The 15011-nt window shown below is 38.6% G+C and overlaps 1 protein-coding gene across 1 annotated transcript; it reads left to right on the top strand.

The window, feature by feature from the left end:
• The first annotated feature begins 1649 nt into the window (after positions 1 to 1649).
• Positions 1650 to 2852, top strand: LOC139936738 (somatostatin receptor type 5-like). The gene has a single exon (XM_071931641.1). The coding sequence runs from the start codon at positions 1650 to 1652 to the stop codon at positions 2850 to 2852; it is 1203 nt and encodes a 400-aa protein (XP_071787742.1).
• The last annotated feature ends 12159 nt before the right edge of the window (positions 2853 to 15011 follow it).

Raw genomic sequence — 15011 nt, 5'->3', positions numbered from 1 at the left:
GGCGTTTATGAAACGAATTTTACCAGAGCGAGATGTATTTTATTGTAATACTTCTGACATTAAGTTAATTGTTTGAACAATCAGAGGCCGTCCACGGAAAGGCAACGTAACCTGTCAAAAATGACAGTTACATGTGCCCTCCCAGAAATTTGTTTTTATTTACTAGGTGTACATAGCAAAGAAATATAAAATTGTAGTGAAAATTAAAACAAAAGATGGCAAGTTAAAACAAATTGCCACAACTTGCGATTAGAAGCCATTTGTTTGGCCCCAAAACGCATTGGCACTTTTGGGTTTACCCTGGGTCAAAATCGAGTGTACACTCTGAGTCAATTTACTGTGTAAGCCTAAAACCCATAGGTCACATAATTCGGTGTTATTTGAGACCTGTGTGTTTTTAGAGTGGCATGATATAGACCTTATCACAAACACTCGGTACGTGTTGGTCTAGCTAGCAAGCCTCATTCAACAGTTAGAGCTTCGCGCAGTGGGTATTTGCGAAAAGATGTATGCCCACCTCCCTTATGTTAAATGTATGGCGTTTTAAATTAGAGTAATCGATCAATTCTTAATCTTTAACAATTCTTTATAAGATTCATAAAGCAGTTTTATTGATTTATATTCTAATGAGAATATGAATTGCTGTATTCATTCTATTGGTCCCGTTCAGTAAACAAGGACTTTGCACTTTTCCATCAATTGACTGTCTCATTAATCTTTTGCAGTGCAACAAACCTTCGTGATAAATTTGATTTATTCAACTCATAAACATGACTGCACTGCACTGACTTAATTCAGACGGCGAGACTTGGAGAGTATGACTTTTGATTTTAGGGAATTTGTAAATGTTAGAGTTAATGTACTATTTGTATCGATTCTGTTTTATTATCACACTAGAATAATGTATCTTTTGAAGCGGTGTTTTTCCCCTCATTGGACTCTTTCAACACACACTGAAAATGAAATCAAACCAAACCTAGTCCAAAAATGACGCGGTAGCTTACGTCATTCAATTCTATGTCACCAGTCTCACTGATTGGTTAAAAAATAGCTAGGCAATGGCCATGCTAATGTGCCTATATACAATCGTCATCGCGTCACCAGATAGTACGACCAATCAGAACGCGCGCTTGAGCTTTAATAAAAAGCGGCTCCGTTTCCTACAGGTAATCATTGAAGGCAGGAATGCCGAGAAGGATGCGATCACCAAGTCCCATAGCGATGTATTTTCCTTGGCATTGATACACCTCGCTGGATTGCGCTGTGTGTAGAATTAAAACACGATGAAAGTCACACTGCGACGAGCTGTACATTAAACGTGTGTTTTTAGTCTACAGTGAATGGTCTACGATCGAATTACGTTGGTGGGAGAAAGATTATCTCATTACCTCGATGTAGATGTCTTTTTATGCCAGTTCGACTAAAGAGAATTAAGAACACGACCGTGGCGTAATGCGTCTGTCAACGACAAGACTGAGAAACTGGAGCCATAAACCACTTTAATGCACATAGAAGGAGATGCTGGTTTGAAAACCCGAACTGCTCCGACCGAGATGTTACTTTGAAAAGGTGAACTGTTCCGAAGGAGATGTTGATTTGAAAAGGCGAACTGATCCGAAGTTTCAGCGGGAGAAAATGACACTTCAGTTATGGTGATATTTACTAGCGATACCGCAACAACCATGGGTTCGTACAGTGCTATGAATGTGACTGGTGTAGTTAATGCATCGTTGGATGCATTCTACGATGGATCACTATGCTACAATTTTTCAAACTTGGAAGATGATTATGTTAAAAGTTTGGTTTCCTACACACCAGGTGACGCTTTCTTTCACTCGGTGTTTCTACCTATTGTACTTGTAGTTGGTGTCCTTGACAATGCTCTTTTTATTTATGTTGTGTTACGCATTCCTAGAATGCGGACTGTCACCAACTGCTATCTCGTTGGTCTTTCAGTAGCTGATATAATATTCCTGGTGTTCGCTATTGGTAGTAAAATCTGGGCTTATGCCCAGTCGCCCTTATACGCCGATGATTCTCCCCTAGGCTTATCGGGATGCCAGCTCAATCAATTCATGGTAAATACATCGTACTTTGTGTCTCTCTGTTTCATCACGCTGGTGTCCTGGGAACGATATAACGGGGTGTGCCGCCCTCACAGACGGCGAGATACCAAATTGAGAGTTGCTGCTAATGTGTTTTTATCAACCTTGATCTCATGCCTACTCTCGGCCTCTCTCTTAGTCAGCTTCAGTCAAGAAGAGCTCCGTTGCTTCATCTGGCCGACAACACCTACCTTCTCCACGTGGCCTGAGAAACGAATGGCTTGTCTGTCCAACTTTGCTTGGGCCGATTGCTACTCGTACGCCACACAAACTGTCCCGTTTTTCCTCTCACTATTCGGGAACACACTTCTGTACTATAAGATTATCCGAGGATTAGATCAGTCCATCAAACGAACTCAGTCTAACCACCGTAAAGCCAAAGACTCTACCCGGAACCAAGTAGCTATAATGTTAGTCATCAACGGCGTTGCTTTATTCGCCCTCCTGGCACCGTTCGAGTTTATGTCGATCTTCAACCTCGTCGCCAATGTACGAGGCGCGGTGTACATCATTCCCCTAGAGGCCCGCCAGGGTCTGGCTTACTTTGCCCGGGTAGCCTCTTACTTCAACTCAATAATCAACCCTATCATATACACCGTCCTTAGCAGTAGGTACAGGGAGGCTTTTCAAATTGCACTTCTTCCGGCCGCATGTCGTCCACGTCCGAAAGGTTCCGATAATGCTACTCCGGGGAGCACCGGAAGAAGCGGAACCATGACAACCAGGGCACATGAGTCGAAGATGTAAGGACACATGGGAGCTTCGGACGAGATGGTCTCATTGAACCAGAACGTAATGTAAATACTAAGCTTTTATGGTAATGGTATTTTATTTCAATGTTCTAAAAGGCCCCATGGCAGTGTGTATGTATGCATATGTATTGTTATGAGAAGTATATACTCAAGAAGTACATCTATACGCAGAAACATGCGAGGCTTTTGTCTGCTGTCGTATTTCTTGTTCTGTTCCAAATTATAAAACTGTTGTTATATCAATCCAATGTTGCAAACAAAATTTAAGTAAAACACCTGCTGTATATTTTCTCGTGAACTACATAAGCCTTTTTGAGATATGGTTGACGCACATAGGAGTACACTGCTAGTAGGTTTAGGTGTATAAAGACAAATTTGCCTAAACCCAGCAGTATCATATTATTGTGTCAACTTTATCTCAAAATAGCTCATTGACGTTTAATGCGAACTAATTACGTGTGTTTTTTACCTTCTGCCCAAAACTCCTTATGCTTTTTAATAATGGTGAATTAAATCAATATACCTGCCAAGTCGTCATGACGACTCTTCTTTTGACTGTATGACTCATGACGGTCAAATAAATAAAATCAAAAGTAAAAAATGACAGCTATACGCCAAACGAGTCGTGGCTGACATTCAATATTTTGTTCACACTTGAACAAATAAGAACATTCTCTTCTCACTCGTGTAAAGGCACGAGCTCTGCGCTGTGACTGGACTTGTTGATCAGAAGTGTCGCTACATAATTTGAGATATGTTTTATTTCATTTATTTTTTTAATAAAGAGAGTGCATTTAGTCGAATCCCCCACAGAGTCAAACAGCTAATTATGCGTGAAGACAAATTGATGCGTGCAGCCGATGAAATAGGCTGGTCCAAATTTGTCATTGTTTTTACATGACTGCGTTTTATAAATTGTAACAGATTTGTGACTATTGTGCTGTAAATATAAATGTACTATTGTGCGAAACAGTTAGGTTAATACACTTAGATATTGTTTTCCAAATCTATGATACCACCTTCGCTTTTGCAGAAGGGAATAAAGCTGTGTTTTATATCAAAATATGAACGAAAGACGACACAATAAGGGTCACATTTTTTGTTATGTTATATAAACTAAAAAGAATCCTCGGGGATAAAGAACAATAATTTTGTTACACTTACACCGATGTGAATTATTTATCTAAAACTTAAAGAGATGACGAATTGTATACTCAGTGCTTGGCCTGTGAAGTTGCCTTCAACGGACATCGGAAAGTACTGAGTGTACACTGTTTAATTCACATCGGTGTGTACGGGTAAAAATAATAATGAGTATCCTGCCATGCCAAAACACATCAAACATGAGTCCAAGAGATTATTTTGTCAAAAACAAAATCTCGCAAAAAATAATAATATTTGGTTCCGAATGAATGCCACACGAACGTCTGCTACAATTCTCCTAGTCTTTCTCAGTTTATAGCACACCTGAAAACAGAACCTTTTCCTTAAAAGTGCCCTAACATCAGATCTTGACGACTGTACCAAATCAACATTCTCTACCGTTAAAAGATGGCTCTAATAGATAACTAATTTAAGTAATATCTAAGAAACATGTGAGAATTCCATATCAAATTGGCCGCACATTTCAAAAGCACATTGCGGGAGATCGCTTTTAAGGCCCTATTTCTTTTTTTATTTTATTTTTACCCGCGCAACGTGCTTGCCGAGTGTTCGTTCTTTGACGTACTGTATTGATCGGTAACATTGAAAGACAGGAACTCGGTAAAAAAAATCATGTGTAAAGCGACTGAAGTATGAATGTAAAAACACCTCGGGCAAAACCATTCTGGCGGCGTTTGATATAGCACCGACTTAAAGGTATGGTGCAAGACCTACAATGTAATCGTGAAAAACAAAACTGAAACTCCGTACCCTGGTGATTGAGATGCGATGGACACTTTGTTTTATGAACTAAGACTGTACCTTATCTTGACTCACTAATTGCGAAACTAGGTTCTCTACCTTACAATGATTCCTTAGTAATACCCGAGACTGAACCTTACCATGCCTTGATTCACTAATTGCAATTCTAGATAAGCTACCTTAATTCATTGTTTACTACTGAGGTACTATATGATGATTCACTAGTAGCAATACCACTGACCGTACCTTACTCGATTCGTTGCACACTACAGGTACCGTACCTTACAATGGTACATTGCAAGAACAAAGTTGTCGGACCGTACTATGATTAATTGCATACTAGTGACTGTACCTTACTAGTGACTGTACCTTACTAGTGACTGTACCTTACTAGTGACTGTACCTTACTAGTGACTGTACCTTATTTCTATTCATTAATTGCAACGCTGTTACCATACCTTAGCTTGATTCATTGCACACCAGGTACCGTACGTTGATACATTGCAATAATGTAGTTGACAAACCTTATCTTGAACCGTTGCAATACTTTAGGTGCTGTATCGTACCTTGATTTATTGCAGTGCTAGTGTTGTAGTAGCCTACATTATCTTGACACAAAAAGGTTAAACCTACAAGTGAGCGATCGCTTGATTGACATGATCAATGACGTATAATGTTTGCTAGCGGGAATGCATACCGTACCAGTAGCATCACAATTTGAAGAAAGCATGCATGTGTGAGCTATATACCTTATATTGAATCAAGACACTTAGGCTGTGTCCGAAGCGGCGACTGTGGCTTGAGCTACGACTAGATCAGCGCGTCTGCCTGTGTTAAGGAATAGACAGACGCGCTGATCTAGCCGTAGCTCTAGCCGAAGTCGCCGTCTGGGACACGGCCCAAACCTACCCGTGAGTGGTAGTGTTCTAAGCGTTCTAGCCTTACATTGAATAAGAAATCCTACCAGAAACCTCTAAGAAAATCTCAAACTCTGCGCTTTACGTCGACTTTAATAACGAGTATAATTTTGGCCTTCAAAAGATACGCCAACATTCGAATTTACTTTGATTGGTTAGGAGCGAATCATGTTAAATGGACGGCGTATGTTTAGAACACGTTAGTATCGGAAACAAATTAACATCTTCAGGCCATCCGTCCGGTGAGTCTTAACCTAGTTCTTAATTCATGGTTTCGGCAATAAGACTTACCGATGCGTGATAAAGGGCTGTACTTGAGCGCCAATAAAACCATGCAATGTGGATACTAAACCCATGTATCAATCTAATTTCCGTGTAAGCTCTAGATGAGATAATGAGACATCTTTCGTGATATGGGAATTGATGGAGCTAGGGATAATTTCCGAATCCTAAGGGGCGACTGTGTCGGCGGCAACTTGTTCAGTGGGCGACTTTGAGAAGGGGTAACATTGTATTGGAGGGGCGCCTTAAGCAATCGGGCGACTTTGTATTCGACTTTTTTCATATAAAACAATGGGTCATTCTTGTATCTGTTAAGCTCGACACCTCGTATTATTTTTTTCATGAGTCTATTGTGTTTTCTGTTTTGTTTAAAGTGAAGCTGTGTTGTCGGTTTTAAAGCCACTGGACAGTTACTCAAAATAATTGTTGGCATAAAAACTTACTTTGTAGCTGTTAATAGTATACCATATTGTTAGAAACGGCTTCCAGCATATAAACTAGTTTTTTAGAAAGATGTAATTTCTCATCCAAGTATTAAAAAGACTTCGCGTGAAGTCATTTTTTAGGCATCTAAAAGCAAAACGATTTCATTATTCTCTTGCAACTTCGATGACCAAATGAGTAAAAATGTGTTATTTTATGCATGTTTGGAAACACTAAGTGAGAATACTGGTCTTTGACAACCAAAGGTGTCCAGTGACTTCGAGCAATACAGAGATTACATTGCACTGGGAGCAGCATTCTGACGGGTTCCTCGTATCCGCTAATGCTGATTAGTAGCGCGAACAACAAGAGACCAGACTGTAATCGTTTTTCCAGCCTCGCTTTTAGCGGACATGTGTTTTCGTTTATTTAAGACTTAACAAAACACGGCTTAGCGGTAACTTAATATACTGCGGAGTCCTGGCCGCTCAACCTTGTTATAAATAACTTACAATTTATTGGTTTTTGACGACGAGGTTTAGACGCGCGCCGTGAATAATTTCTTGTTTTTCTTCGGTTTCACGATTCATCACTTAAACAGTGTCTGATATTACAACTGAAAATCTGTCATGGGAAAAAATGTCTCGCATTGATGACACCAAGTGGTTGGATTGTCTGCCTTATTATTTAAGTAAATACATCTAGTCAATGTTGTTTACGGGGTGACAATGTCATAAAAAGCACCTCTCCCTCTCCCGTAATATTGAAAAAAAATCATCCATGGGTCTCTTCCGCACCAATAGATCAGAGGGGTCTAGAATTTATTAGATACGTGCTCGCCTTGTTTGGATTTCGTCGCAATATAACCGTGACTCGTATTATTTATGCGGCGAATTATTTTTTCTCGTCTCTCCCTTCGGTTAAGTAATTCTGAAGGTTGTATCAGTATCACAATATTGTCATGTACACTGTGTGCGTGTATCGTGTATTTGAACAGTTTGACTAGAGCCGTGTATTACGAGGCTTGAACGTGTGAAGGAGACTCGCACACTTTTAATGGGCCGTAACGTTTCAATTATGTTGAATCTACGGCTATGATTTGGGCTACGGGTTTGGGCTTGGCCTTTTGCTCTGACTTACATTCTTTCAGTTGTTTTGTGATAGTGTTGTTTCGGTAAAGGGTTTTAAACAGATACAGGAACCCAAGCCGTAGCCAAAAGACCACGCCTTGGTTTGGCGGGGGGGCACGTTCAAGGTGCGCGCCATGCTTACGGCATCTGTCCTTTTTACTCATGCTTACGGGCATTGTGTGTAAACGCAAAAATTGCTACAAAACACCTACATAGTGCGCGCGAATAAACCGGATTGTTGAAGCGTTTAGAAAAGGTATGTTATTGCTATTGTCGTAAAGATTACCAAAAATATAATGGGAACCAAAATCTTGGATTCGAGTCAAAATTACGACAAAAGAACAACATGTCTGGGATTCGATATATTTGTTTGAAGAATCGAAGAGGTTACAAAGTTAATTTGATTTGAAAAACATATTAATGATTGAATTGAACAACATTAAATCAAATTGTTTTCAAATGGACGGTGAACATTGAATGCCAATGTCTTTTCATACGAGATAATGCAAAGACAACAATCACAGACAGTCACAAAGACGAAAGAACATTCACATCTCCTGTGTTCTTACAAAGTTCCCCTGTGACAGCAGAGAGACGGTTGGAAAAATATATTAATGCAACTGAAGTTGTTTTGTCTGTTGACGTACAGGCAACCTAATCAAATAAAGTTTCCCTGACAATCTAACCAAGTAGGGCAAGCTGCACGTCTCGGTAATGTTGAACAAAATAATACTATTTAAAAAATAAAACTAACCGTTGGAAAAAATGCAACTAAAGTTGTTTTATCTGATGAAGTACAGGAGATTGCCTCAAATAAAGTTGCCTGATGAAAACAAAATAACTGCGTGTGGCAAGGCCGTAAGACTCGTACGTTGAACAAAAGTATACTATTTATAAAAAAGGGGGAAATTGACAAAAACTGAAAGTCATACAGTTCGTAAAGGCCGGAATCAGAATTGAGCGAATTTTGAATGCCTTTGCCCTTCCCTCTACTGACAAACAACAGACATCCTTTTTCCTTATCAACAGTTTTCCCGTTCACTTATTTTGATTTTTCCCCCAGAACGTGATGGACATTTTTAGCCAGCAATTTTAAAACATTTTTTTTTCTTTACGCAAATTAAAAATTGTAATTTGAGATCGGTATACGGTGGCCATGACAATTGGTGTCCGAACCCGTATGCAGGTTTAAATGGTTTTGAACAATAACCAGTCACCAGTTGTTAAAATGATGATGCATTATTGTTTTCTTGAATCTGTGTCAAAATCAGCTGCAAAAATGTGCTGCAAATCAGCTTTTCTGTCCTTGCTCTATGCACTGAAATTTGACTGCTGTTGTCAAGATAAGAAGAAGGTCCCTCTTTCCCTGTCGGTGTTAATAGATGCTGTGAGCGATGTCAACAAGATTATATAGAAGATTTTTTTATAAGTTTGTGACACTCGTTTATAGAAGAAAATCTGTTTTTAAGAAACATTATTTTGTTACAATCTGACAATTCTCTTGCTGCATTTCATTTAAACGGAAGGTATGTTTGACAATAACAGCTGACTTTGTTGGAAGTACGGGAGCTTTCGATGAGATAGGCATTTCAAAAATTGTTAATTTCGAGCCAATGTGCTTATATGGAAAAAGACATCAGTTTTATCCTCCAAAAACTTTCAGCGATTGTACCTATCAAAAAACGCGATTTGAAATGAAATTTTCACATGTTAGCTTCATTGTATGTATCTATATTTATATAGGATAAAACAATCGAACGGTTCAAAAAACAAAAGGTATAGTTTTCCCTTTTAAAAAATATGGGAGACGTTGACAAATGATGTGTTTGGTTGAGAGATAAAATATAACAGTGACCTTTTGTTGTCGTGTTTCAAGTGTTGTTTTGTTAAATTATTTCGACAAAATAGTTCGACTAGAGAACCTTTCAGTTCGGCGTGGATGTGTTTACTAATTATGTATTTATTAAAATAATATTTCAACTTTCCGGTTGATTATGAATCATTGTTAATAATTGTTAACAAACGCTATGCTGTCTCTTCAACCGGTGTATAGTGTGTATAGTGTCTTTCATTTATCGATTGGCCATTGATATAAATAGCGCGGTATTGTGTCAAGTGTATATACGTGTAATTAGAAAAAGGGGTTGTTGTGTCGTGAATGGCCTTGCTGCCACTCCGTAATTGTGTGACGTCACGTCGCTTTTGACCACCTTCCTCATTGTGTGAATGAAATGGTTACTAACCAGTATTGATTCACTTTTGATTCATTCAATGGTGGCGTTGCAACAAGACTATATTTCAGTCCATTTCGAATCCATGGCTTTTGCTGTGGACTCGGGCTTCAGGCTACGTCTTAAGCCCTGAGCGCCCACGCAAAGCACACACAATTGTGAAAACAACCGCGGGGCCAAGCTAGCCAGAGCCGAATCCAGAGCCGAATCCAGAGCCGAAGTCGTGGTTTCGAGAAGGATCTATTTCAGTGGAGCTGGGGTGGGGGACAGCGCCATTTTGTTTTCCCTGTCTTAGTTCACTGCTGTACGAATGTGAAAGCAGCTAGCTGTAATGGGCCATTCAGAACAGTCAAGGTTTAACAAACTCTAACTGACTGAAAATCGAAAATCAGTTGCTGTTAAAAAAAGGCCCACGTGTATTACTGAACAGGGGATAATGAAAAAGTAAAAACTACCTGGCTGGCCAAGAAAGACAATTTAATTCATGGTTAAACTGCATAATGTTTGTTTAAGCCAGATGAAGCCTATAAAACGACTGATTTAGGAGACACTTGATCTAAGATATCTGCTTCACTTCAAGGCATTACTTTGATCTTCAGTGTATTTATGAAAAATTATGAAGCCATTTGTTCCAGCACTGACTTTTCTGAATGACCCCTAACTAGCTGGTAGTTTGGTATTGTATACAATGAGTAACTCTATATGAAGAGATATACAACAAAGTAATCAAGTCGAATGTGAAATATTGTATCGTATATAACGAAATGAACAGCTGTGGTATCCATCTCTATTACCATTCCCAATGTATTTCAATGTATAATAGAACTGCACATCCGGGCGGTCTTGCACGCTTCATATTTCCCATGTGTTGATTGTTTGTGTAGATTTTTCAACCACCATCAGGGCCCAATTTCGTAGAGCTGCTTTATGAACTTTACTGGGAGAGTTTCTATTTAAATGCGCTGCTAATCATAAGCACCCGAAAAGCAATGCTAACCTTCCAGTGTTTTTTTTTTATGCAAGTCGCCTGACACACAAGGCCTGATGGCCCCATCAAGGTGTGGACTACCATTTTTTTTCCCCAGAGGCCATCACTTCTAGGGCTGAAACAGGGTTACCCCTTTCACAGTCCATACGAATGTAGGCTTGGGTTTCTTCAATCGAAGTGCTTACTGTGTTAGAACATGAATGACGTATGAATGACGTATGAATGACGTATGAATGCCAACCCATGATGAACGCGCAAGCTAACCGCCTTTATTTCTTGCTAACCTGTGTGATACGCAAAATGTTCTGCTTTTGTTAGCACGAAAGTGTGTTCACTATTTTATCATGCAATGCTATGAAATTGGCCCCATTCCTAGACCCAATGTCATTTGCTGTTTAGCAGAAAGTACTGCTTGGCTAATTCGAATGTCTTTGCTAACCAAAACAAATGAGTGGGAGACCAGTTGCAGCAGTATAAACTCTTTGGAATGTAGGCTTGTCATCAGTATCTGCTAAGCAAAATTTATTGTGCTTACAAAGTTGTTATTGCTTCAGGCTTTATGAAATTGGGTTCTGTTCTTTTCATGTGCTGTGGTTGAGAACAACATTGGTGTATCCTTTCTGTAGACAATGTTTAGAAAACATTAACAGTTCATTTGTACCATGTCTGTGGCTTCATTATATAGACCAAAATGACGTGATTGCTTTCTTTCTACCTTAAAAAAATGCAGTATTTAGTTTCGATTATAGATGAGTTGACCTATTGACGACGACATTCGTTCCAATTCTAATGGGCTTTGTTACTTGACAACAAATTTAAGAAAACAAAAGAATATGGGAAGACAGTAAAAGGTTTTATTTGACGTTTCTTGTTTAACGTTTAACGGTGATTTAGCTGAAAGGGTCGAGGTTGAATTAAATGGAACATCAAGTGGTTGTAGTCAGATGTGGCGAAATTAAACAATGGTTGTGTATAGGCGGGGGCGAGCGGAGGCAAAGACATAATCCATTCAGTTGTCTATTTTCGATTTATCGAAAAAGGACAAACGGAGAAACATTTTGAACGGGGTGAGACTATACTTCAACCACCTGCCATTGCAACCTTATTTTTTGTCCATACATTTAACATTGTGTCCCATTCCGAAACCTAATATTCAGTATTTACCAAAACGATATTTCATCCCCCAAATCTGAAAATGTTTACACCTGCATATTCAGGTGCTGCTCATGTAAGTCGATTCCAACACGGAAGTTGAAGATTTAAGACTTTTAAAGGAAATATGAAAATGTTATCATAGCGTCTGAAATTATCAGCTTCTCGAAGAAACTACTGATTAAGAAGTGAACATATTCAATAAGTTATATTTTATTATATCATAAAATGGTCAGTGTTAACCTTTGAACCTTAATTGAGTCCACGCACCGCTGTTCTTCGGGGTGCGTGTTGTAAATACATTGTGCATATATGCGGGGGTGCGTCGAATTCTTTAAAGGGAATGTCTTTGTTTGGTTATCACTCTTAAAATGAATGGTAACACAAAATTACTTGGTTAGAAGGGCAACTGTTTTCGATATCATAAAGCATTATGAGAAACATTTCACTTCAGTGTAATGTGGTGGTATGGAAACAGATTTCTGTCAAAATTTAATATGAGAGAATTTCCTGTCAGGAAAGTTTCTCAGATTGTGTATTCCAATTGCGGATTATTCTTCTTGCATGGAGGTAACCGCTCCGGATTTTTGGCGGTATCTCGTAACAGTTACCACCTCAGTGAAATTTTCACTGGTCAGTTTGAGGTCTAGGATAAGAACAACCGAACGGCTTCAAAATCCAAAGGTATATCACTCCCTTTAAAGGCAGGTTGTACAATAATTGATGGGTACCAATATTGTCACAGTTTTAAGTTATGATATTACTTCGGTGTACAGAGTTGTTAGTAATATAAACCTGTCTTTGTGTTTTCTGTCAAAGATACTGGCATATGTTGGCATTCAATCCAAATGTCACTGAAGCCGAGAACACAAAATGAACAATATTTTAATGATTCATGGGTTTATTATACAGTATGGGATAAATTATGTTATTTTTATACGTTTTGCAATACAAAAATGTGGCCGTTTATGTTGTATTCCGCATGAAATGTCAGACGTTCCAGACTGTATACAAGTTGGCTTCATGACGTGTGGGCTGAAATCAAGTGGGATGAACTACTCGCTATAGTAGTCAGGTTATGCTGCCTGGAGAAAAACTCATGCTTACATTTATAAATCCACACTCTTTCCCTTAAATATTCAGGTCATTGCTTAAAGGCATCGGACACTAGGCACCGGACACTCTTGAAAACTTGCCTGGTAACGAGTAAGTGGGAGATGTTGATAGTATAAAACATTGTGAGAAACGGTTCCCTCTGAAGTAACAGTTTTTGAGAAAGATCTAATTTCTCACTAATATATTTCAATTGAATAAAAGACCTCAGCTTGAGTTCACGCATGAGCAGCACACAGCTTGTGCGACAAATTAATGTGCTTTTCCCTCACTTTTTCTCTCGCAACTTAATTCGACAACCAATTAAGCTCAAATATTCACAGGTTTGTTATTGAATGCATTATGTTGAGATACACTGGTCTTTGACAATTAAAAAAAGGTGTCCAGTGTCTTTAAGAGACTGTACAAATATGTTCCAAAGTTATATCCTGAGGCAATTCTGTTACACTCTTGTCCTCGAATGAGAAAGAATATCACATTTTGCTCATATTGTTAGGCCTTTTTACCCGATAAAAGGCCAGGGGTGGTTTTTATTTAGAATGAGCAAAGCAATCAATAACTTGCCCAGTACCAAAAATGAAAACGAAGTTAAGCTGCCGGCAATGTTTATTATTGGTTGAGCTCAATATGCTGTATGACTTTATAGATTGTTTATAATCAGTTAACATTTAGCATTGATTGATATGTGGATCTTAATTAGTGCTGTACATCCAGAGACCAATTTCATACAGCTGCTTCAGTATAAAATGCTGTTCCATAATTGTCTACTAAGCAGATTTAAGATAAGGATACCAGTCACTTATGGTATATGTGACATGGTAGTTTGGTTGGTAACCTTATTCTGGTAAGCACAAATGTGTTGTGCTTAGCTGCTTTTTGTGCTAAGCTGCTCTATGAAATTGGGCCATGATATGTTGAACAATTTTGAACAGAAACCTCTGAATGTACATTGTAGGCCCAACACACATCGATGCATTGTATGGAATTGTTAAGCCTGTCGGTGTTGTTTACTTTACCCATTAACTCTGATGAGATATACACAGGGGTTCAACTGAAAGTTTTTCAATTTATCATGATGCTAAATGAATTAAAGGGAAGGTACACGTTTGGTAATTAGTCAAAACAAATATTAACTTAAAAACTGCCTTGGTAACGAGCATTGGAGAGCTGTTGATATATAAAACAGTGTGAGAAACGGCTCCCTCTGAAGTATCATAGATTCTGAGAAAGAGGTAGTTTCTCACTAAAATAATAAAGACTTCTAACCAGAAGTCTTGTATTCCTATCTGAAAGCACACCAATTCGTCCGACAAGGGTGCTTTTTTCTTTCATCTTTTCTCACGAATTCGATGACCAATTGAGCTCAAATTTCCACAGGCTTGTAATTTTGCGCTTATGTTGGGATACACCAATTGAGAGGACTGATCTTTGACATATACCAAACGTAGTCAGTGCCTTTAACACAATTGACTGGAGATTAAGTTGTTTGAACACATATAAACCCCCGCATATATTGTTTTCACCGAACTCGGGAAAGTACTGAGTATACAGTGCTTTAATATACACATCGGTGTACATGGGTAGAACCTAAATTGATACTCTGATATGAAGTTGCATAATGGTGGTTTACGATAGAATGAAAATACTTTTAAGGGGTGTTTTTGGGTTTGTTTTTTTTATTTGGCAACTAGTTTCACTCTTTAACCTATCCTTTTTTCAGGAAAAATGGAGCAAATTGAAATTAGAAACTCTATCCTGACGGCAATGGTTCAGGTTCATTTAGAACAGCGATCGCATTTTTATGCCTTCTCAAATGCCAGCTCACTTGACTTTTCAATTATTCCAGAATTCTCAAATAAGTATGTTATACAAAAAAATGCGGGTTTTTACGCCATGAGAGATCGGAGATTACAGTATATATAGTCCCTTTGCATAAACCGTCATCTTTGATTAATCATGCACGCGTGAAAGGCTACCATTGGCTGAGATCCTTCATTTCCTGTCAGTCACTAA

This window comes from Asterias amurensis, chromosome 4 (assembly GCF_032118995.1).
Source record: "Asterias amurensis chromosome 4, ASM3211899v1".
In the NCBI taxonomy this organism is placed as follows: Eukaryota; Metazoa; Echinodermata; class Asteroidea; order Forcipulatida; family Asteriidae; genus Asterias; species Asterias amurensis.
The sequence above is the reverse complement of the archived record's forward strand: the minus strand, read 5'-3'. Positions and strand labels throughout refer to the sequence as shown.